The sequence below is a fragment of the Trichosurus vulpecula genome, chromosome 1 (genome assembly GCF_011100635.1).
Source record: "Trichosurus vulpecula isolate mTriVul1 chromosome 1, mTriVul1.pri, whole genome shotgun sequence".
Classification (NCBI taxonomy): Eukaryota; Metazoa; Chordata; class Mammalia; order Diprotodontia; family Phalangeridae; genus Trichosurus; species Trichosurus vulpecula.
In genome coordinates this window covers 541013385-541038431 of record NC_050573.1, presented here as the reverse complement: position 1 = coordinate 541038431, position 25047 = coordinate 541013385, and the positions used below count along the sequence as shown (strand labels likewise).

Genomic DNA, 25047 nt, shown 5'->3' with positions numbered 1-25047 from the left:
ACAAAGGGGGCTCAGGAAGACTGAGCTCAGGATCTGCTTCTGATGTGTGTTGGCTGTATGACCCAGGTAAGTCATTGAACCTTTCAGTGCCTCCTAGACAACTTTCTAACACTCTTTAAGTTATAGAGCATCTGCCAGTATGCATCTGGGGAGGAATTTTCCTTTCCAGGAATATATTACACCGAATGTAATCACAGATCCTATGAGAGGTAGAGAGATAAGAGGCAGTTACAGACAGACAGACAGACAGGGGTTTGGGGGAAGTGGGGAGGGAAGGACAAGGAAACAGAGACGAAGAGAGACACACATAGAAAGGGGTAGACAGAGAGAGACAGAGGAAGAGAAGGAAGGAGGAACAGAGGAAGGGAGGGGAGAGAGAGAGAGTTCTTTTTAAAATTGAGAAGGCAAGCAATATGATATCAATTATACATGTGAAATCATGCAGAACATTTCCATATTAACTATGTCACAAAACACCAGAAAAATAAAGTGAAAAATGATACTTCAGTTTGTCTTCAGAGTTCATCCGTTCTGAGATTTCTAGTTGATGAAGGGGACGTGATAGCTTTCTTTATGTGCTTGAAAATGTAATGGGGTGGTGGGGCGGGGGAAGCTCGGCCCAGGAACCCTGAATGGATTGGAGCTGAGCTCCTCTGGCCACTTCAGGGACAGGTGCTCAGAGCCGAGGGACTTTGGAATGATACCAGCAATTTTTAGTCTCATGAGGGCAACAGATTTCCTCTTGGAGGATGGGGTGGGACAGCCATCCTATGATGCATATTTTCAGTGTTTGAGACAATCTGAGTTTGAGAGGTCCAGACCTCTTGAGTCCCTCAATCAGAGTTGATAGGCTACCGGTGGTACTTTCTGCCTTCTCGGAGAAGATGAGCACTGACAGAAGGATGAGCCAAACCATAACTCCAAAGGACTCTGGGACTCCATCTCCAGATTGCTGCTTAGTTACCTATGCTCAGGAACAGAAACACAAGCAGAAGAGGCAGTGAAGGACCTGAGGTCCTCCAGGGCTCAGGCTCACATGAGCCAAACATATGACTACGGCAACGTGTGAACAGCTTCCATAGCTGTGGGGGATGTGGTACAAAGGATGATGAGGATCTCTCCACACCACAGAATGTTCAAAAGAGAGCTTCCACACATTTGGCATATGGGAAGAGAAAGAGGATCAGAAAAGCAGAGAAACTCCTATTAAAGCCTGCTGAGTGGGCCACTCTTCCTGGCTCACTGGCCAGTCCTCTTTGATGTAGCCCTCTCCGTTGTTGCCCTCACAGGAATCAGAGAATTGCTATGTCACCCCCAAATCCTTCAGCTCTGAATGCACACCTGGGGAACTCAGCTCAAGGCCACACTTACTCCAGTGGAGGGCACTTGCTACAGAAGGCCATAATATAGAAAAAAATCACATTTATTCATTTTAACCACAGAAAACAGAACTAGGTGTAATGGGAGGTACTGGTAAGAAGAAAATTTAGGCTTGATATAGCTCCCCCTCCCCGCAAAGTCTCCTAATAATTAGGGTTAACTAAAAGGTAAAATTGGCTACCTCAGGTGATAGTAGCTGCTCCCTCACTTCCAGGAAAAGTTGAATTTGTCTGATGGGTTATAGTGAGGAATCTTTTAGGGGTATGGTCTTTGAGGTCCCTTCCAACTAAAATTCTGCACTTTGTTCAGTGAATATGATGGAGTGTAATGGCATTGTGAGAAATGAGGGAAATGTAATATATAGTCTTTTCTTGGAGAGAACTTATAATCTAACTGGGACATTTTAAAGTTAATTTTATTAATATTTTTATTTTATTAATATAATCTCAATTTTATTTAATTTAAAATATTAATGACAAAATAATATAATATCTGGCATTTATATAATGCTTTTTAGGGTTTATAAAATCTTTTTTGCATATTATCTCATTTGATTCTCACAACAATCCTGTAAAGTAAGGGCTGTCATTATCCTTGTTTTTTACAAATGGGAAACTGAGGCTGAGAGCGTTTAAGTGACTTGACCAGAGTTATACAGCTATTAAGTGTCCGAGGAGAGATTCAAATTCAGATCTTGACACCTTGCTGTCTAAGTTAGACATGTGACAAATAACAATATAAAATTTAAGAATCGGACAACAAGATAAGAACATAGCTGACACTGATCTAGGGCAGCTAGGTGGCACAGTGGACAGAGTCCCAGATCTGGAATCAGGAAGATCTGAGTTCAAATGCAGTTTCAGACACTTACTAGCTGCGTGACCCTGGACAAGTCACTTAATCTTGTTTGCCTCCGTTTCCTCATCTGTAAAAATAAACTGGAGAAAGAAATGGCAAACCACTCCAGTATCTTTGCCAAGAAAACCTCAAATGAGGTCATGAAGAGTCAGATATGATGGAAATAACTGAACAACAAAAATCACAAGTCTATATAGAACTTTAAGGTTTGTTAGTGTATTTACTCTTCGCACAATATTAGAACAAAGGGTTCCTGCAGGGGAATGGTGGGAAATAAGATTGGATGGGTAAGGGAGGACCTGATTTTAGAGAGTTTTAATTACCAAGCTCACAATATTCTTTTGCATTTCATCCTGCAGGGGATAGGAAAACACTGAAAGATTTTGAGCAGGGGATTGAGGAAGATTAATGTGGTGGCAGTGTTCAGGTCATCCACAAAAGTAGTTTCATTCACTCCTCCCTGTCATTCTCAGGTCTGGCAGCATTCTATTCCACACGCGTGGGTGCAGCCTAAGGTATACAAGAGGCTTCTCTAGGCTGGTACAGAATGTCCCTGCTCAAATGGAAGGCAACCTCAGAGAGCCACATTGATGGATAAGGACTTATCCATTGCTAGCAGCAAATTCCATTGGCTCAACTCTTTTAATAGGTTAGTACCCTATCTGGACTGCAGTGTAAAATGAAAAAAACTAGACGATCATCTCTAAGGTCCTTCCAGCTTTAAATCCGGTGAACCCCTAAACATTCAAGATTTGGTGTGATAAAAAAGGACATCACAGCCTTAACACTTACGGGTGATCGTTCCTTGAGAGCAGCTGAGCCTCTGTATAAACTGAGGCAATCGCTACTATGAGATACAAAGCATAATTGTAGTGGTCACTTAAGACCACATTTATTGAGCTGTGTGAGTAACACATTTAGTTCTTTGGTGATTTTTACATGGTTTGTGAGGAACCTTCAAGATGCTTAAGATCCCTGAGGAAGACAGGGATTATCCAGCAGATAGCCTAATTCACCCATTAAAAACTAAGTTACTGAATATTCAAAAACTTTATATAGGAGATCAGAGATCATAGGAATTCGAGTTGGCCAGGGACATTAGAGATCCTCTAATTCTCTCATTTTACAGATAAGAAAAACTAAGGCCTAAAAAGGACTGCCCAGGGTCACAAAGCAGGTAACTAGCCAACCTGGGATTTGAACCTGAATCAGCTAACTCCAAAATCAACATTTTTTCCTGTATCTATATATATGGGTAAACATATAAATGCTGCACATGTGAATAAGTCTGTCTATGTTAAAAATAAAAATTTCACTATTTATTATTATAAAAGTGTAAGGGGCATGTGGTCTTTTGAAATTCTTTCCTTTGTCTTCATAATTTTCTTTCTTTGGTTGTTTCTTCTTGCAAACCTAAATGTCTCTTTTACCTGAGTCAAACACAGGAAAATGTTCGAAGAACCCAGAATTTTTTTCCTGCTTCTTTTCTTGGTGGGCCATTCAGTGGCAGCTTGGAAATCTCCAAATTCTAGGCAGGGTAAGTCCTGAAAGAGAAGTGATTTTGCATGCATTGAAAAAGTTCTCTGAAATGTATTGTAATAAGTTTAGATTAAGTACATGATATTCTAAGATGGCGGGAGAAATTTGTGTCTAGTCAGGTGGATATTTTCAGAGTTATTCTAAATGTATCATCCTGTGTACAGGTTGGTATTTGTGGTGATAATTCATCAAGAACTACCCTTATATGTTACTTCTTGCTCTTCACTTGTGGTACTCTTATATTTTAGAAGGATGAATAATATAACTTTAGTTACAATGCTCACTGGACTTTTTTTTTTAAAAAAAAAACAGATTTGCATCCATTACTGCAGAAAATGGCAGTGAGTATTCAATCTTCTTTTAATCAAAATTCCTTCTACCATAACACACTAACGTTAGGGGATAATACTTGACTTTATCTCTTGTGCCTTCTAGGAAGAAATAATAGAGGGAAGATATCTGAATGGTAATATGTTCCATGGGATCTTTCTTGTTTCTCATTATGGTTTCAAACATAATTGCAACATTGATCTCTCTGCGGTAATTCAGTTTTAAGCTGTCTTTCTGTTTTATTTCCCCATGCAGCTCTTCTGGATTTGATCCAGTTTCAGAGGTAATACAAAGAATACAGGGATCTATACATTTCAGAACATTCCTCTGAGAACTGTAGGTTTGGGAGAGAAGGATGAGGTTGGTGCAGATTAATGACTTTCATAGGATGTGGAATATCATGGAAGCTTAATACATTTTTAATAATAGTCACAAAATAGGATCATAGACTTGGGGCTGTAATAAACCCCCAAAACAAGATTTCCCTTAATTGTAAGGCTTTCATCTTAATTTTGGTGGATTATTATTATATTGATGAATATTTGGTGAATTATTATTGTTATCATCATCATCATCATCATCATTACCTCTTATGGTATTCTACTACTAACATTTATTTTCATTGCCCATATTCTTCACATCCCTATTTCTCATTAACTCAGGCAATCAGTAATTGACCACAACAGATCTTTTGACCTGTGTCTTCTCTCTGTTTCCAATTAAAGTTCTAATGTGTGGACCTCGGACCTATCTCAAAGACTCATGGCCTATTTCCATTCACGAAACGTTGCCTTTACTGTGAGCAGCCTTCAGGTTTGTGCATTCTCATCTTCGAGGCATAGTCATATCGCCGGACCTATTTCTTTGTTCTAGATCCTTGAAAACTTTGTAGCTGCTGCCGTCATTAAAATTGGCTCCTGGGCTCTCAGCCTGGTTTCCCATAGCTTCAGGAAGACTCTTCTAGAATTGCTCATGATAGTGATTGTTTCCACTGAAATCAATCAACAAGCATTGATTAATCATCTAATATGTGTCAAAGATTGTGCCAGGCTGTAGGGAAACTGTTAAACCTCAAAATTTGGTTGAAGGAAACAACAGAGCTAGGTGATAGAAAAATTCATATTACTTATGTATCCATTCATTCCCTTTAAACATAGCAGACAGACATGATCATGGAGTGAGCCAGACAGAGTCTGACTGCCTTGTACAGAAACATGAACAGGTTTTACATTTTTTTTAGAACAATCACAATTCAGCTTGTTACTCAATTTGATAATCCCCATGTATGTTTAACCGCAAGACAAGGATTTCCCTTAATGGAATAGGGTTGTAAAGGATGTTGACAAAGGTCAGTTAAAACTACAGCCCAGCATGTCTGTGTCTCATTAACATTCTATAACATAGTATATACCTGTAGAATATTAAGTGGGGTAGTCTCTCTTGGGGTTAGGGTCTCATCCTTTAATGGCTAACAGGGAAAAGAATGTCCCTAGATCAGTCTGATCCGGCCTTGTTGACAGAGGTAAGGGTACTTCCTGAGCAAACTTTAGAGAGCAAAGAAGCCCAGGTCCTGGATCTTCTTCCAGTTACTCATTAATTCAGGCTCTGGGTCTGGTTGAAATTAAAAATTATATAAAATGGTATAAAATGTTCCACAATAGAAACACAGAAGTGAAACAATCTCTCTTCTCAAGGCGCTTACATTCTGATTGGGGAATACAACACGTAGCATCTCCTCTCTGCTGACCTTTTCCTACAGTGACCCAAATGTGTTCAGGGAGAAATAGCAGCTAGGTTTAGGGAGTATCTTCTGGGATCTCCCTTTGAGAGTAGTATTTCTGATTGGATGGGTAAGCTATACCCTGGTAAGTGGACAAAAAAGAAGTGAGGTGTTAGATGTGGCTTTTTTTTGTAGTTATTACATGTGCATGTGTTTTCCTATGTGTTTAGAGGGTAAAGGCATGGGAGCATCTTTGCTATTTCCTTTGCATTCATCCTATGGGGGTGGGGTTGGGGGGGGGAACTGACCTGAGACAAGGATTGCTGGAAGGGCAATATTCTCTATGTTTGTGTCCTGACTGATTTTAACACTTGTGAGTAGTAGCACAGCTAGCTTTCTTGGCTGTTGTCAAAGTCTCTGCAGGAAGGAATCCAAAACAGAAACCTCTGCAATATGAGCTTCCTTCCCCCAAAATCCCAGGTTCTCTGTCTAAGCAAGACTCAAAACAGTCTCCAATAAGCACCCATGTCAACTAGAAAGACCATAGCATCCTTGCTTCCTTGTTCCAAAGAAAAAGGATCCATGTTTGCTCTCTCCAGCTCCCTACATCTCTGATTGGGGTCATGTGAAGGGTTATGAGACAGAGGCTTCTAAGCTAGCCCTGATTTTGAGCCCTGCAATGCTTGGCAGGCCTTGATGGCTTTGCGCTTTCTTTAAATGTAGGCCTCTAGGGAAACCAAAAAGCATGGTGACTAGCCAAACAATCTGAAAAGCATCCTTGCATCCGTCCTGGGTCAATTTGCTTTTATCCCCTTCATTCTCAGGCTACCATGGAAAATTACCTGGAACACCTTCTGTACCAGCCCCAGAAGCTGCTGGCAGATTTCCGACAGACTGATGACCAGCAGTTCTGGACTGCCATGAAATGCCTATTTGAAGACAAAAAGAGCCGATTGGTAAGGGGGTCCTAGCAGACCAGAAGATAAAGAGGAACTAGGTCCTTCAAACAACTGAATGTGCCTCAGTCCCAGGGATACTGCTGGCAGTCAATAAGCTTTTATTATTAAGTACCTTCTATAAACCAGCCATTGTGTTCTATGGTGGGGATACAAATACATAGCTGACACAATTCCTGCCTTATCCCTTGAGGGAAAAATACATAGCATCTGCCTTCTCTTTTCCCTACAGTTACCCAAATGTATCCAAGGAGAAATAGCTGCTGGGTTTTTCCCTCTTTCCCCTGTACTCAGGAACTAAGAGAAGCACCAGGAAAGGCTCTGATTAGGAATAGAATAAGGAAAGAAAAAGGAAGGGAAACTTTGCCAGCTCTAGTTCATTCAGAAGTAACTTGTGAATGATTTTCTTGTAGGCAATAAAGAGTGAGTGAGTAAGTGAGTGAGTGTGAGGGTTCTTGAGACTCAGAAAGACAGAGATTTTAAAAGATTTCCTATTTTGGAGGCGGATGTTGAAAAGGATAATTGGCCAGTCAGACTTTGAAAAATATCTCTAAGATCTGTCTTGACTTTACTGTAATGAAGGCCACCTTCATCACAGATAATCCCCTAGAAGTGAGTTAGCTGAAAATTATTCAATTCTTGTCTAAATACGTTGTATTGATGATTGTGTAATACTAATGCTTAGTAACCGTTCACTTATTTTGATCAGATAAACAAAAGATGAAATGAAGTTTCTACACAAGGTAAAATTAGTTGACTTCAGAACTGGCTATTGAGAAGACATCATGAGGTGTTCTAAAGTTTAGAACATATTTTCTCAAAAGTTCATGAATACTAATGTCGGAAGTACATAGAAGCAGGTATCATTTAACAAAGCAAATCATCATGATCTATGAGCAACACCCTGTCACCAAACAAATAAATTGAAGTACAGAGTTCTAAGCGGGATCAATTTATTAGCAAAGTGTGAATTTGCCAATAAATAGGATCTCACCCTCCTCAGTAAGCTAAGACCCTGAATGAGGGCTGACAGATCACTTTTATAGGCAAAAAGAAGAACACTCAGAAACTAGAAGGCAACATCATCAACGGGGAAAACAATATGATTGGTCACAAAGCCTGTGGTATCGTAGATAGGGAAGACAGTGCGAGTGACTAGAAATTGGAAATGTGGTCCGAACAACAACCCCTCCTTTCATCTTGTCACTAGGAAATGTTGATTGATTGAATCCACCTGAAGACTAACTAATGGTGTATAGATAACAGAATTCCTCTCATGGTCCAAGTACCCCTAGGTATAGAGATAACAGAGTTTCTTTTAATTGAAGTGATTTATAGGGCAACTGAACTTTTAAACTTCACTCGGAGAGGAAAATCTGAACTTCTGAACTTACCTCAAAGACAAAGAAAATGACTTTGGCAGTTATACAAAATGGCATCAGCGATACAGAATAGAATTAATAACAAAATAGAATCAGTAGAATCAATTTAATTTTCTCAATTTTTCAACCCTTAATCATCAATTGACAAGCATTTAATTCCCTGCTAAACATCAGGCCTTATGCTAGATGCTAGAGATACAAAGGAGAAATGAAAAAAGCCCGTCAAGGAGCTTATATTCCATGGGGGGGGGGGGGGCGCAGAATTGTTATAGGTCAATGATGGCCATCCAATGGAACGTGGGATAGGCTTTCTTCCTGGCGCCTTCTGGTAGACCCCACGTGAAAGAGCTGTTGAAGTCTCAATCTACATGCTCAAAAGAGAGTGGGAACAGAAGTTTTCTCTCCCTTTAAAGTATACTGAGTGACCCATTATTCGCTTTACTAAAGAAGCTGCCAGAAGGGACAGAGCAAAGACTCACTTATTTACCCCATACTTACTCCATGGGGTAACTCTTGTGTTACATATATTGATGAGCAGTGTTGTGCTGGAGCTGGCTTGTACTGACTTAAGAACCCATTATTAAATTTTCATTGTAAGTATTTACACCTCAAAAATCAGCAAACTACAAAGAAGGGCTTAATTTATTGTTTTGTTGATTGTCTAGACTTAAAGTGATGGTGAAAATGTTAATAATACAAATTAAACTTAAAAGTGTATTGTGTGAGGAGACCTGGTTTTTAAACATTTAGCAGCACACACACATGTCTATGGAAAGGAGACCTTAGCAACTGGGTCCATCAGGAAAGGTTTCCCATGGGATGTGACATTTGAGTTGAGCTTTGAAGGAAAACAAGTATTCCAAGAAGCAGTTTTGCTAGACTCAGTCACTCAATCAGCATTTATTAAATGCCTGCTGCGTGCCAGGCACTATGCTACATGCTGGGCATACGAAAAGAGGAAAAGATAAGCTCTTGCCCTCAGAAGGCTCACAATCTAATCTGGGAGACCACAAGCCAACAATTATGTTCAAACAAGCTATATACAGGATAAAGGAAATAATCACCTCAGAGAAAGCACTAGAATATAGAGGAGTTGGGACAAACTTCCTCTAAAAGATGGGATTTTAGTTGGAACTTAGAGGAAGTCAGGGAGGTTAGGAGATGGAGATAAGGAGGGAGAGTGTGGGGGACAGCCAGAGAAAACCCCAAGTTGGGAGAGAGAGTATCTTGTTCAAGGAGCATCCAGGAGGCCAGTGTCACTGGATGGAAGAGTATATAGTGAGGAGGTGTAGGAAGACTGGGATGATAGAGGGGGCTAGGTTATGAAAGACTTTGAATGCCAAACAGAGTATTTTGTATTTGATCCTGGAGGCAATAGGGAGCCACAGTAGTTTATTGAGTGGGAGAGGACATAATCAGACTTGTGCTTTAGGAAAATCACTTTAGTGGCTGGATGAGAATGAATTGGAGTGCAGAGAAGACAAGGCAGGCAGACCCACCTGCATACTATTGCAGAAATTGAGGAGGAGGTGATGAGGGTTGGTGTTAGTGTCAGAGGAGAGAAGGGGCCATATTCAAGAGATGTTGCAAAGGGGAAAATGATGGGGTATGGGCTCTGAGAACCCCTTGAACCCCACCCTGAATCTTCCCACTTGATCTGGTTTTTCATGCCCAAATTTGTTATCCTTAACCTAGCCTAGCCCACCATTGTCTGTTACCTCCCATTGTCTGTTCCGGATTGCCTCCGGTCACTTCCCACCCTTGATACTCTTAACCTAGCCTAGCCCTCCTGGTAGTCTTCAGCTATTTCCCACCCTTAATCCCACTCCTGGAGTCTGACCTCACCCTAGTCCCCCCAGTCACCCCAGTCCCATCAAGATCCTCCCTAAACCCCTCCTCCCATCACCCCAGACTACTTGACCACCCTACATCTCTCCCACAATCCTTGTGTAGATGTCTCATCTTGCCTCCATGAGGAGGCTCAGATTCAATCTAGCTGAGATTCTCTGAAAATTCTGAAATTCACACAGGCTCAGATTCCTTAAGGGTCTACCTAATATGGCGAATCTTTAATAAACTTTGTTTTTCTTTGGCTGTAAGAAGGCTTGGGTAGAATTCATTTGGGCAGGACCCGGCGTGTTGGTATTTTGGGGCCCGAGTACCCCTAAACCTCAATATTAAGATTAGACGTGAGGGTTAAGAGATAGTGAGGAGTCCAGGATGACTAGTAAGTTGAGAGCCTGAGGACCTAGAAGGATGATGTTACCCTTTATAGTAATAGAGAAGGTAGAAGGTGGGGAGGGTTCAGATAGAAAGATATTAAGTTCAGTTTTGGACATGTTGAATTTAAGATGTTGGGGATGAGTAGAGTACATGAAGGGGAATAATTATATAATAAACCTAGAAGGCTGGATGGATCCAAGTTCTCAAGGACTTCAAATCATTCTCTTGTGTTACTCTTAAGAGTAGATGCTGGTAGAGTTGAGATATCTCTAAACCAAGTTGTGTTGCTTTTCCCTGCTATTTCCATCCCCATAAAATATTGTTTCCCCAAGGGTTCTGATCCAACTAATCAGAATATACCAAAAAGCAAGCAGGCCACCTCTCTCTCTTCTCTTGATTTTTGCAGGAGCTGGACAACATAGTGATTGATCTGGAGGAAATCCAGGACCGTGCCTTGCAGACACCCGGGGTGAACCGAACTCTGTTCCTCATCACCCTAGAAAAATGCTTCCTGGTCATGAGTTCCATTGAATGTGTGGATATACTAGGCCGGGTGCTAAGAGTTTCCCCTGGGAACTTTCTCCAGCCAGAGATCATTGGGAATCTTCCCAGGAACCTTCCGGAAGATTCCTTTAAGAATCTGTGAGTGCCTTGTAGTTTTCTTCAGCGGTGGTCTTGGGAGCCAAAGAAAGATAAAGCATCTATTAAGCACTTACTATTTTTTTGCCAGGCACTGTGCTAAAATGCTGGGGATACAAATACAAGCAAACAAGACACCTGCCCTTAAGGCACTTACATTATACGGGAGGAAGATAACACATTAAGGGAAGCTATAAAAGTTAGGATGGGGGCAGCAATTTGGAAATAGCTAGAAGTGATTTGAAGACCTGGTACTACAGAAAGTACAGTTATCCCTTCCACATTTGGATGGAGTGGGGCAGGGGTTAGGGGCATAGTGCCCCCCTCCCCCATCTGGAAAATCCATGTAAAATTTCTTGGTACCAGAGAAGAAATGTGAATTTTTTCTTTTTTTATGGGGTATTTACACTATTTCATTGTAAAACTTGGGTTAATATTACATAATACTATACATATATTTTATGCATTTCTGAGTTTCTAAACTTTTTCTGTGTCATCTGTTGGCCTTCACATGTCATCTGCTGCTTCCATAGAACTCCCCCAAAATTCCCATTTAATTTCTTGCACCAACCTGAGACATATGGAAACCACGATGGGGAAAGTTGTGATGTGGGAGGGATAACTGTAAAGTGAATACACATTTGTCAGTGCCCAGCATACCAGAGGCAGAATGCAAGGCTCTGGTGAGAAAGAAATGAGTATCATGGTGAGGAGTTAAGGCCAGACAGGAAGTATCTTTTGGAGGATAGAGGGTGAATTAGGGTTGGAAGGGGCACTGGATCTGCAGTAGATTTCAGTAAAATCTTTAAGCTGAAATACAGAATAGTTTTAGGCTCCTGTCCATATACAGACCTTATGCTACTGACATCATCATAACACAACATTGAAGTTCTTTTTATGGTTGTGATGATCCACATCTATTGTCAGTGCTCATTTATCAGATGGCCGAATGAGACTTGGGTGTTCAAAAGCTACGGTAGCTATGAGACAGAGAATGAACATAGTGTTATTCTGATGTCATTAGTGTGGTACTATGAAAGAGCAAGATTAAGCAGCCACTCTGTGCAGAGCATTGTCTTTCTTCACCAAGAACAATGACACACAAGATGTTCATGTTGTTGAGTCTTTTTTCATCATGTCTGACTCTTTGTGACACAATTTGGGGTTTTCTTGGCAAAGATACTGGAGTGGTTTGCCATTTCTTTCTCCAACTCATTTTACAGATGAGGAACTGAAGCAAACAGGGTGAAGTGACTTGCCCAGGGTCACGCATTTACTAAGTGTCTAAGGCTGGATTTGAACTAATGAAAAGGAGTCTTCCTGACTCCAGGCCCAGCCCTTTATCCGTGGTCCCCACCTTAGGGAGCTTATAGTTGAGGGAAGAAGGGAAGATGCATAATGATTGCCAAAGCAAAGTTCAAACAATGTCTTACTAAGGTGTGTGAGAGATGATTTGCAGTGAGGTTTCCTCATTGCTAACTAACCACACCATGCTAGACCAGTATAATCTTGTTTCTCCAGGCAGTAACTGAAAACTATGTGAGTCCTCTCCTGATTGGGTATCCCCAAATTTGGTACAAGGATATGGAGGATTGAAATATCACTCTCTGATAGGTTAAGGCTCTTTTGCTAATTAAGATTGGAGCACTGCTTTTTGATAGGTTAGAGTTCTCAAGCTATGAATAATTATGTTAATGAAGGTTTGTAGTCTTCAACTTTCCCATAGGACAAAACCTGGTTGGGATTGAAATGCTTCTAGAAGGAAGATTGTGAACTCACTCTGCTAACCAATGGTAGAGTGAGACAGGGATCTAGGGGCTGGATTAGGAGAAGGATAAAAGAAGCCTGCAAGCTTCTGCAATTTGCACTCCCTGGCTGACGCAGTTTGAGTGACCAGGGCTATACCCTTTCTCATGAGAAAGAATAAAGACCTTTTCTGATCTCCAGCTCAGACTCCGAGCTGTAGTACACAGAGCTGTAGCACACAGGTGCAAAGAGTTTATAAAAGTACTGAAAATCAGCTTATTTTTGTAGTGAAGTCCAACAGTTTGTGAATAGGTTAATCAATCCAGCTCACCTGCCCCAACTGATTGCTGTTTCTGGGCTTATGTCAGTGATGGGGGAGCTTAGGAGTTAAAGGCTTCCAAGCAGCCTTGCTCCTGGGGCCCTCTCATTCTCAGCAGGTTCCAGCTGCTTTGTGCTCTCTTTAAATAGAGATCTGTGGGAGAAATGGAATCTTTTCACTATTTGCTTAACAAACTCAAACCTAAATTATCTTGAATTCCAAACCAGGAGAACTGAATAAATGACATTTCATTGCACTTAGAGTGTTTTTTTTGTGATGAGAAGACATAGAGAGGAACCAGTTTCTGTCACTCTTGCCCAGAGTAGGGGCTCAGGGACTATTTTTTTTTTTGAGGGGAGAAGGCAGAACAATTGAGGTTAAGTGACTTGCCCAAGGTCACACAGCTAGTAAGTGTGTCAAGTGTCTGAGGTCAAATTTGAACTCAGGTCCTCTGGACTCCAGGGCTGGTGCTCTACTCACTGTGCCGCCTAGCTGGCTCCCCCTTCAGGAACTGATGATGATTTCAGTTCTAGGCAAAATTACAAAGTAGGTCTAATTAATCTAGAACTCATGGAACACTACAGCTCTCACGGATCTTAAAGATCATCTTGTCCAACCACATCAGCTCTCTGTCTCATTTTACAAGTGAGGAAAACTAAGCCCCCAAATGGTGAATTGATTTGTTCGTGGTCATCTAGCTAGTAAGTGAAGGAGCTTGGATCTGAAACCAGCTCTTCGGCCTTACTCCAGCTTTTTTCTACATTGACTCTTCCATCTATGTCATTCTGTTGCTTTTTCCTTTCCTGAAGGGTTTCCCTCCCTGATTAGTGGTCAGTGCCTAAATCCCACCCCTCCAGATAAAGCCTAATTTCAGTAAAGGATCTGAGACTCATTTACAATGGAGGAATAAATAACTGATAATAGTTTAAAGTGTTCCTCTAGGAGGAGAAAATAGATTCTTTCTGTCGAGGCTGACTTTTATGTTCACTCCCCTTCTAAGTTTCCCTTATCTGTTTGGGTACCTGCTCTCTTCTCCCATTGAGACATCATATGACCCTGGAACAAGTCATTTTCCCTCTCAGTTTCAGTTTCTTTAACAGTACAATAAGGGAATTGGACTAGCTTATCTCTAAGGTGCCTTCCTGTTCAATGAACCTATGAAGTCAGTCAGTCAGTCAGTCAGTCAATAAAAATTTATTAAGAGCCTATCATGTGCAAGGCACGGTGCTAAGAGCTGGGGATACAAAGAAAGGCAAAAGATAGTCCCTGTGTGTGTGCTCATGCGCATGTGGTTTTCTTTCATTTATTCCCTGCATTTTTCCATCTTATTAGTGCTTTATTTGTTTGTAATAATTAACATTTTTTGGGTGGCTACATTTATGTTTAACTTAGGGTTTTTCTCAATTACATGTAAACAAACATTTTAAACATTTGTTTTTTAATATTTTGAGTTCCAATTTCCCTTCTTCCCCTCCCCCTCCTTGAGAAGACAGTTTGATATAGATTACACATATTCAGTTATGCAAAACATTTTCGTGTTAGCCATGTAGCAAAAGAAAACACAGATTTTAAAAAAGAGTAATAAAGAAAATTTTAAAAAGGCTTCAATATACATTCAGACTCATCAGTTCTTTCTCTGGAGATGGATAGCATTTCTCTTCATAAGAAAGAGTTTATAATCTAATGGGGGATGACGTATTAAAAAGGAGTGAGGGAAGGGAGGATACCCAGCATGGGGGTCATGATGAAGTCCTGCAGTCATATGGAAAATGATGAGATGGCTGGACACAGTCCTTAAATGGAAGATCTTCAAGGAGCTCTCCACTATCCAATATCCACTCTCTACCCTTTCTCATCACAGAGAGGGAGGGGGTTCATGGGGGAACTGAGGAAGGTGTTAGTTTCAGAGTTAATGTGATCTTGCAGGATCATGAGTTTCTAGAGCTCGTGATGATGTCCAGGAGAGCAACCTGATGAGAAATGAATCTCCATCTTTTTCTTTCCCTAGTTGACATTTGTTTTGGTCATTTAGGTCCTCAGTGTTTAAAGATCTCTACGACAAGACCCCTGCTCATTCACAAAGGGCACTCTACTCCTGGATGACTCAAACTTTACAGAAATCTGCCAACTCAACCGGTAAGACCAGCAGTGTACAGAATGTTGCCATGGGGTTTGTCTTTGTGTTAGAAAGAAGGAAAGCTTTCTAAATACCAGCTTATCCCTTCTGTGGAAGGGAGAAAAAAATACTTGCTTAACTCTTTGTTTCATCAGCTATTAGCTATCCAAAGTCAAGACCCAAGCTTTTGGTACTTTTTTTGTACTTTCCACTATAAATCAGAAATAATGGGACTATTCCTACCAGTGATTAAGGGAGCAAAATTCTCAATAGTTAATGAGTACATTCAGAAGGTGTGGGTGTCTGCTAAGGGGAAAATGTCATAGCTAATGTATCATTTGTAAATTAATTGAATCCTTCTTATAACCTGAACTGCTTTAAAGAAGGTGGGTGTGAGCAACTTTTCTCATGCTGACAACTCATTTTCTGTCTAAACCAGCAATTCCAAAACTTCTTGGAATTATGACACTTAATTGCTTTTGATTTCAGGAGATCTTGACATTTTCCTCTTAAAAGTCCTTCAGGGAACATATTTGATCTTTAACGAAAGTTAATTTAAAATAATTTACTTTGCACATTTGAATCCTGTTTCTGCCACCTATGAACTCTGTAACAATGGACAAATTATTTTTCCTTTCTGGACCTCAGTTTCCTCATTCATAAGATGGGAATATTAATGGTTTCACTGCTTATCTCAAAGGGTCATTGTAGTAGTAAAATGAGGAAATGAATATACAATGTTCTGTAATTGTAAAGCACAATATAAGTGTATAGATGAGTATAATACCAATTAAGTTGGGACTTTTTTTTTTTACCATTTTAGAATGATAAATTAATTGTCTTTGATTGAGCCTTACTAGGTGCAAAGCCCCAGGCCCAAACACCTATCTACTAGGTGCTAAGCCTATGTGGGCTTGAAGCCCTCAGAGTTCTAAGGGGAGTTGCTAAGACCAGAGCCAATAGTAGGATCCTAAGTTCTGGTTGCTCAGATGACTTGACGACAGCTAAAGAGTGTACAAGAAGAGAGAACAGAGCTATTTGCAGGGGAGGGGGGCGGGACTCTGAGCCACAGGAGGAGTGATGTGTGACTCTGGGCCAGCCGTTGTTATGAGCTCCCCGGCTCCTGAACTCAGATGTTAGTTTCTTGGTAACTATGAATTGTATTTGGTCTGTTTATAATGTGTGTTTGTAATTCGTTTGTATTTGCTCTGAATTTCAGGATGCTGGCTTTTTCCCCTGAACTAAGTGAATGATATTTGTACGTTGGATTGAAATAAGATTGTTAACCCCTTAACGTTACTTTCCTTAGTAAAGCAGATCAAAAGAACCTGTGCTGGCAGCATCCTTGTTGTTGGGCTTGTGTTGGTCTTTCATCCCCACAACAGCTGTTCGCCGAATTGTTGCAACAATGTGTCACTATTATTTATTATTTTATAACTTCCCTGAGATAAATGGACATACCTTGGAGAGTCAGAAAACTGGCGTCTATGAAGACAACCTAGTGATGATGTTAATTCCAATTAATGAGTAGTTTGCTTTGCTTACATAGGCAGCAAAAAGTGGAATCTGCTACCCAGAAGGGATCTACTGGCCTGAATTTCAGGATGCTCAGTTTCAATTTAATACCTTAATGAATCAGAAGAAACAATTTTCTTGGTGAACTCTAGTGTTCCAAGTGGATGAATGTCTCACTTAGTTTCTTCCTTACTAGAATGGTCAGATTTAAGAATTTAAGAAACTCCTAGAGTTTCATAAGAGCACTCATTGTGAGTGAGACATCCTACACTCACAGACATCCTAACACTGACTTTACCATTTTTCCAGATGTTCTTAACTGAGAAAAGAACATGCTGATGCCTAAATATCCATGTGCTGATATATTACCTTATAAAATTAATAATAAACTGTAAAGTACCATAGGATCTGCTAGTCTAATACCCTTGTTTGATTCATGAAGCTCCAATATTCCATTGCAGATGTGTGGCACATAACACTAAAAAGGGGTAGAATGCAAGAACTGAAATTCCCTGAAGTGTTGAAAACATGTAATTAACTTCACCTATGGCAATGCCTTTCCAGAACATTCGGCCTAGATTTTGTTGTTATTGATCAGTCATTTTCAGTCATGGCTGACTCTTCATGACCCCTTTTGGGGTTTTTGTGGCAAAGATACTGGAGAGGTTTGCCGTTTCTTTCTCCAGCTCATTTTACAGATGAGGAAATAGAGGCAAATGGGATTAAAGCAACTAGGTCAGGGTCACATAGCTAAGTCTCTAAGGCCAGATTTGAACTCAGGAAGATGAGTCTTCCTGACTCTAGGTCCAGTACCCTATCTACTGTACCACCTAACTGCGCCTAGAAGGGACCTTCAAAAACATCTTATCTAATCTCCTCATTTTAGAAACAAAAAATTGAGGCCCAAAGAAAGGAAATAACTTGCTGCATAGTTAAGTGGCAGAGCTAAGACTCAAAACCTTATCACTCTAAGGACAATGCTCTTTCAATTGTGGCTCACTATCCTCAACTGAGTGCATCCAGCAGATTCTTAGTAAATTTTAACTGAATACATTATTGGCATCAAAGATGTCTGTGAATATTCCAAAGCTGTGTGAATATTTTTAGTGTTTTCTTTTACTGGGCAGATGATTCTGTGTCATGGGTTAGTGCGGAAAATCTATGGATTTTGGGAAGATACATGGTTCACCTCCCATTTGAAGAAATTACAAAAATTAGTCCTGCTGAGGTAAGTGTAAGATTCCATTCATGTTCTCACATCCATACCCATATCTACTACATTCATGTCTATACAGTGAGAAGTACTCTAAACCCCTCAATTCTCTGTGCCCAAAGGGCTATAAAAATGTGCATACTCTTTGACCCAGACTGTATCCCAAAGAGATCACACAAGTGGGAAAGGGACCCGTATGTACAAAAATATTTATAGTAGCTCTTTTTGTGGTAGCAAAGAAATGGAAATCAAGGGGATGCCTATCAATTGGGGAACGGCTAAACAAATTGTGGTATATGAATGTAATGGAATACTCTTTGCTATAAGAAATGAAGACCAGATGGACGTCATTATAACCCGAAATGACCTATACGAACTGATGCTGAGTGAGGGGAGCAGAACCAGGAGATCATTATACACAATTACAGACATACGGTATCTGTGACGACTAACTTTGATAGACTTGGCTCCTCTCAGCAATGCAAGGTTCTAAGACAACTCCAAAAGACTCATGATGGAAAAAGCTATCCACATCTAGAGAAAGAACTACAGAGTCTGAATGTAGATTGAGGCAAACTATTTGCTCTATCTTTTTTTTCTTCTTTTTTGGTTTTGTTTCTTCTTTCTCACGATTTATTCCATTGGTTATAATTCTTCTTTACAACTTAACTATTGTGTAAATAAGTTTAATGTAAAGATATATGTAGAAACCATGTTGGATTACATGCTGTCTTGGGGAGGAGGGGAGAGGAGAGGGAGGGAGAGAAAATTTGGAACTCAAAAACTTGTGGGACTGAGTTTGTAAACCAAAAATAAAAAATAAATTAAAAAAATAAATAAACCCCTCAGTTCTTTATCATTCATAGATTTAGAATAAGAAGGACTCCAAAGTTGACCTTGTCCTTGTTTTACAGATGAGGAAGAATGGACCTATAGAGGTTAAGTGTTTTGACCAAGGTCAGTCAAGTACCAAGCACCTAAACCCAAGAGAGGCTTGCTGAGATTGTAGAAACAGCAATCAATCAATGAACATTTATTAAGCACTTACTCTGTGCCAGGCATTGTACTAAGTGCTGGGGAGATGAAAGAGGAAAAGATAATCTCTGCCCTCAAGGAGCTTACAGTCTATTGGGGGAGACAACATGCAAGAAAATGTACACAAAATAAGCTATATACAAGATAAATAAGAAATAATTGTCAGAGGAAAGGCACTGGAATTAAGAGAGGCTGGGGAAAGCTTCCAGAAAGTGGGATTGAGACTTTAAGGAATCCAGAAAGGTCAGTAATCAAGAGTGGAGGAGGGAGAGTATTCCAGGGACATTCTGCTTCCAACATTTACTTGACATGTGGCCACTGGCAAGTCACTTAACCCCTCAAGCCTCAGTTTCCTCAGCTGAAAAATGGGAATAATAATTCTTTTTTCCCCAACAATTATTTTATTATTCAATATTTTAGTTTTCAATGTAGATTTCCACAAGATTTTGAGTTACAAATTTTCTTCCCATTTCTACCTTCCCCCACCCCACTCCAAGATGGCATATATTCTGATTGCCCCTTTCCCCAGTCAGCCCTCCCTTCTGTCACCCCACTCCCCCACACCATCCCCTTTCCCCTTACTTTCTTGTAAGGCAAGATAGATTTCTATGCCCCATTCCATATATATCTTATTTCTCAGTTGCATGCAAAAACAACTTTTTTTTTGAGCATCTGCTTTTAAAACTTTGAGTTCCAAATTCTCTCCCCTCTTCTCTTTCTACCCACCCTCCCTAAGAAGGCAAGAAATTCAACATAGGCCACACATGTATCATTATGTAAAACACTTCCACAATACTCATGTTGTGAAAGACTAACTATATTTCCCTCCATCCTATCCTGTCTCCCTTTATTCAGTTTTCTCCCTTGATCCTGTCCCTTTTCCAAAGTGTTTGCTTTTGATTACCTCCTCCCCCAATCTGCCTTCTCTTCTATCATCCCCCCTTTTTATCCCCTTCCCCCTACTTTCCTGTGGGGTAAGATACCCAATTGAGTGTGTATGTTATTCCCTCCTCAAGTCAAATCTGATGAGAGCAAGATTCACTCATTCCCCCTCACCTGCCCCCTCTTCCCTTCCAACAGAACTTCTTTTTCTTGCCACTTTTATGTGAGATAATTTACCCCATTCTATCTCTCCCTTTCTCCCTCTCTCAATATATTCCTCTCTCACCCCTTAATTTTATTTTTTTTAGATCTCATCCCTTCATATTCAACTCACCCTGTACCCTCTGTCTATATAACTGTATATTCCTTTCAAATCTCCTAATACTGAGAAAGATCTCCTGAATTACACACATCATCTTTCATGTAGGAGTGTAAATAAAACAGTTCAACTTTAGTAAGTCCCTTATGATTTCTCTTTCTTGTTTACCTTTTCATGCTTCTCTTGATTCTTGTGTTTGAAAGTCAAATTTTCTATTCAGCTGTGGTCTTTTCATTGAGAAAGCTTGAAAGTCCTCTATTTTATTGAAAATCCATATTTTGCCTTGGAGCATTATATTCAGTTTTGCTGAGTAGGTGATTCTTGGTTTTAATCCTAACTTCTTTGACCTCCCGAATATCATATCCAAGCCTTTTGATCCCTTAATGTAGAAGCTGTTAGATCTTGTGTTATCCTAATTATGTTTCCGCAATACTCAAATTGTTTCCTTCTGGATGCTTGCAATATTTTTTTCTTGACTTGGGAACTCTGAAATTTGGCAACAATATTCCTAGGAGTTTTCTTTTTGGGATCTTTTTCAGGAGGCAATTGGTGGATTCTTTCAATTTCTATTTTACCTTCTGGTTCTAGAATATCAGGGCAGTTTTCCTTGTTAATTTCTTGAAAGATGTTGTCTAGGTTGTTTTTTTGATCATGGCTTTCAGGTAGTCCAATAATTTTTAAATTATCTCTCCTCGATCTATTTTCCAGGTCAGTGGTTTTTCCAATGAGATATTTCACATTGTCTTTCATTTTTTCATTCCTTTGGTTCTGTTTTATAATATCTTGATTTCTCATAAAGTCACTAGCTTCTACTTGCTCCAATCTAACTTTTAAAGTGGTATTTTCTTCAGTGGTCTTTTGGACCTCTTTTTCCATTTGGCTGATTCTGCCTTTCAAGACATTCTTCTCCTCATTGGCTTTTTGGAGCTCTTTTGCCATTTGGGTTAGTGTATTCTTTAAGGTGTTATTTTCTTCAGTATTTTTTTTGGGTCTCCTTTAGCAAGTCATTGACTTGTTTTTCATGATTTTCTTGCATCACTCTCATTTCTCTTCTCAACTATTCCTCTACTTCTCTTACTTGCTTTTCCAAATGCTTTTTGAGTTCTTCCATGGCCTGAGAGCAATTCATATTTTTCTTGGAGACTTTTGATGTAGGCTCTTTGATTTTGTTGACTTCGTTGACTTCTTCTGGCTGTATGTTTTGATCTTCTTTGTCACCAAAACAAGATTCTAGAATCTGAGTCTGAGTCTGTGTCCTTTTTCACTGCCTGGCCATGTTCCCAGCCAACTACTTGACCTTTGAGCTTTTTTTCAGGGTATGACTGCTTGTAGAGTAGAGAGTGCTTTGTCCCAAGCTTTAGCGACTGTGCTGCAGTTTTCAGAGCTACTTCTACACAGCAAGCTCTGCCACAGCAGTGCTGCTCCTTCCCCAAGAACTGACAACCAAGATTGTGACCCAGATCCAAGCAGGGCAAAGCTGCCTCTGTGCCAGCAAAGCACTCCTTGCACTCCTGCTCCCATCTGCCGCTTGGTTCCTCCCGCCATGTTAGCCAGGGACTCAGGAATCAGCTTACTCTGGAGCTCTGGAAGCAGCCACAGGAGCTTCCTGTTGCTGCCGCTGCCAACACCACACCACCTCTGCCACCCCCAGGGCTGGGGCCAGACCACTCTCACCCAGATACAGCAGTTTTTCCACTAACCTGCTCTGTGGTCTTTGGCATTTGTGGGTTGAGAAGTCTGGTAACTGCCACAGCTCAATGATTCATGACCCTCAGGCCTGCTCCAGCCCACTCCCAGTCTGGTCTGTCCTGGTGCAGCCCACAGTGGGCTGCGCTCTGCTTCCAGCACCAGGTGATAGACTCTTCCCAGCGACCATCCAGTTTGTCCTGGGCTGGAGACCTGCTTCCCTCTGGTATTCAGTGGGTTCTGCTGCTCTGGAATTTGTTCAGAGCCATTTTTTACAGGTGTTTTGAGGGATTTGTGGGAAAGCTTAAGTGAGTCCCTGCTTTCCAACCACCATCTCTGCCCCCCTATTGGGAATAGTAATTCTTGTTCATGTTTACCTCTTTGGGTTGTTGTGATGATCTAACAAAATACTGTAGGTAAGGGATTTTGTGAGCAATAAGTATTATGTAAATTTCAGCAGTTATTATTATTGTTAATATTATTGTTGGTGTTATTGTGGCAACTGGGGCCTCATGGCCTGCTTTCTGATCTCTGTCCATTAGATTGGGCTGTTCATCAGCTATGACAATGCCACCAAGCAGCTAGATACAGTTTATGACATCACACCAAAACTGGCCCATGCTTTCCTGGAAAGGATCAACTCCTCCAACTTTGATATGAGGAATACCTCTACCATTCACAGGTAAGAACCAACAGTTTTCTAGCTCTCTGAAAGTACCAGCTCCTCACAGATAGTCTATAAGCACAAGACAACATTTTCTTTGTAAAGGAGGGTTTTTTTCTGGCAAGAAAAAAGGAACAATTGTAGTTTTGCTTTTTTACTTTGCCCACAAAATATTGTGCTGGTGAAGGATGGTATTGTTTTCTCCCTCCTCTTCCCCAAACATTGCTTTTTGGAAGTGACATGAAGATGATGGAGTTTGCTAGAGGAAAGATGACTATGTCAAGAAAAGAAACAGCAAGAACAAACAAAAACACTTGAATACTATATGATTGTAATGACTAAGGTTGGCCCTGGAAAAAAATAAAGAAAATGCACTCCCCTCTCCTCTTTCCAGGGGTTGGAGAATATTGAGATAGAATGTGGTTTATATTGTTAGACACAATTGATGTTTGGTTTTGCTGAACTACATTTCCCCCTCCTTTCTTTGTTATAATGAAAAGGGGTTGGGGAATATTGAGGTAGAATGTAGTTTATACTGTCATCCACAATTGATGTCTGGTTTTGCTGAGCTACATTTCCCCTTCCTTTCTTTGTTATAATGAAAAGCATGTTGAGCAAGGGAGGGGAAGGAATACATTCAGAAATGAAGGTGACATAAAAACAAAATATGCCTATAAAAATAAGATTATTTATCCATTCATTCATTCACTTGTTTGCTTATCCATTCATTCATTCATTCATTTGTTTATTGAAAAGAGAGAGAAAGCACTTTTCTTTGGACATCAAAATCCCTGCATTCTAGCCCTGACTGCCACTAGCTGGCTGTGTAACCTTCATCAAATCATTTAACCTCTCTGGGCTTCGGTTTCCTTATCTGTAAAATGAAAGGATTGGACTAGATCAAAAGTTCTTAAATTTTTTTGTGTGATGGACCCCTTTGGCAGTCAAATGAAGTCTATGAACCCTTTTTCAAAATAATGTTTTTAAATGTAAGAAATAAAATACATAGGATTATAAAGTAAACCAATTGTGTTGAAATACAGTTATCAAAATATAAATTTTTTAAAGTTTATTGGCCTCAGGTTAAGAACTTATGGGCTAGCTGATCACTAAAGTTCCTTCCAGAATAAAAATTTTATTAACCATTTTTCAACATGGCCCAGAGAACTCATTTCACGTCAGGGAAGTCAGAAGCTATGAATGCCCAGTGTTATGATAGAGAGGTAAACTGCTGGGTACAGCATCAGCTGGCCATCTGGGTGACCAGCTTAATAAGACCTGTTGGTTGCTATTCTTGGAGCCAGGAATTCACAAGTGATAACAGCAGCTTCTACTATACCTGTAATCTAAGAAATGGCCTTTGTCAAGTCACTGAAGCTGAATTCCTCAGCTTAGCTATAGGACTGAGAAAAACAGCCCTTCGTTGCACTCAGGAGAATTTCTTTGAGGGCAAGGCCTTGTTCCCCTTTATTCTTTTATATCTTCTCTGGAGTTTAGATTCTGCTGCTGAAAAACACAGCAAAATCAATTATCTGTCTTAAGTTGGAGAAGCAATGGCATGTAAACCCCCTAAAAGCAGAGGGAGTGGGGTATATAGATCTATAAAGCATTTATTCAGCTTTAACGGAAAGGAGGAAGTGCCTGTGAGTAGGGAGGAAGGTGAGGAGACTTTAGGAAATAATTTGGTTCCTGGAAAAATAAGGGAAAAGCCTCACTAATTAGAGGGGGTGGAATCTAAATTTCTGATGAGCTGGAGATGGTCGCATAGTAGGGCCAAAGCAAGGAGACCACATATGACCTCCAGGCTATTTGTACCTATAGTTGAACTCTGGTTTTCATTTTTGTGTGTGTGAGATTTTTCCTTCCCTGAGCAAATTTATCTTTCAGAGTATCTTGCTTGGTCTCTTTTTACTACTTGCTACTTCCTGAATATATATTGACTGAAGGTGGGAAGAAGGAACTCCAGGTGACAGATGCAACTGACCTATTAATAAAATTTTGCCTAGATAATCTACAAAGTGGATAACCTCCTTGTGGATCATAGAGAGTTATATTGTATTTGAGCTATTAAACATGGTGCTCTTCATCCCGTTTCCTGTGTCACTTTGATTCTTGTGGATTATTGGCCAACCTACTCTCATTTTCTAACCTAGGTTGGGGCTGCTTGTTTGTTTCTATGGTGACCTGGAGGAGCTAGAAGCCACAGTAGCCCAAGTCCTACTACATCAAATGATTAAGTGCAACCAACTTAGAGGCTTCCAGGCTGATGTTCAGAAGGTAAAGAAGACTGGGTGTCCCCACTTCCAGCCTATGATAGCTTGTGTTTCAAACTGGTAGGGATAGAGAAGACTCAGAAGGCTTTGGCTGATGAAGAAAGAGCAGGATCTCTTTTTGGAGGGAGGGAGGAGGGCTGGCTTCTAAGGAACCTGGGACTCGGAGTGGAGAAGAATGCTGGGTTAGAGCAAGAGAACAGAAGCCAGGAATCCAAACCAAGAAAAATCCAGATGAGGGGATGCAGTCATGAT

The 25047-nt window shown here is 40.3% G+C and overlaps 1 protein-coding gene across 1 annotated transcript in view; it reads left to right on the top strand.

The window, feature by feature from the left end:
• The first annotated feature begins 3687 nt into the window (after positions 1-3687).
• The window catches only part of OTOA (otoancorin), a 93714-nt gene continuing 72354 nt past the window's right edge, over positions 3688-25047 (top strand). Inside the window, exons 1-11 of the mRNA XM_036741596.1 lie at positions 3688-3775; positions 4090-4118; positions 4213-4243; positions 4363-4390; positions 4833-4920; positions 6652-6783; positions 10795-11030; positions 15125-15228; positions 17851-17951; positions 22401-22540; positions 24676-24799. Coding sequence (XP_036597491.1) covers positions 3688-3775; positions 4090-4118; positions 4213-4243; positions 4363-4390; positions 4833-4920; positions 6652-6783; positions 10795-11030; positions 15125-15228; positions 17851-17951; positions 22401-22540; positions 24676-24799 — 1101 coding nt within the window. The remainder of the gene's footprint in view (positions 3776-4089; positions 4119-4212; positions 4244-4362; positions 4391-4832; positions 4921-6651; positions 6784-10794; positions 11031-15124; positions 15229-17850; positions 17952-22400; positions 22541-24675; positions 24800-25047) is intronic.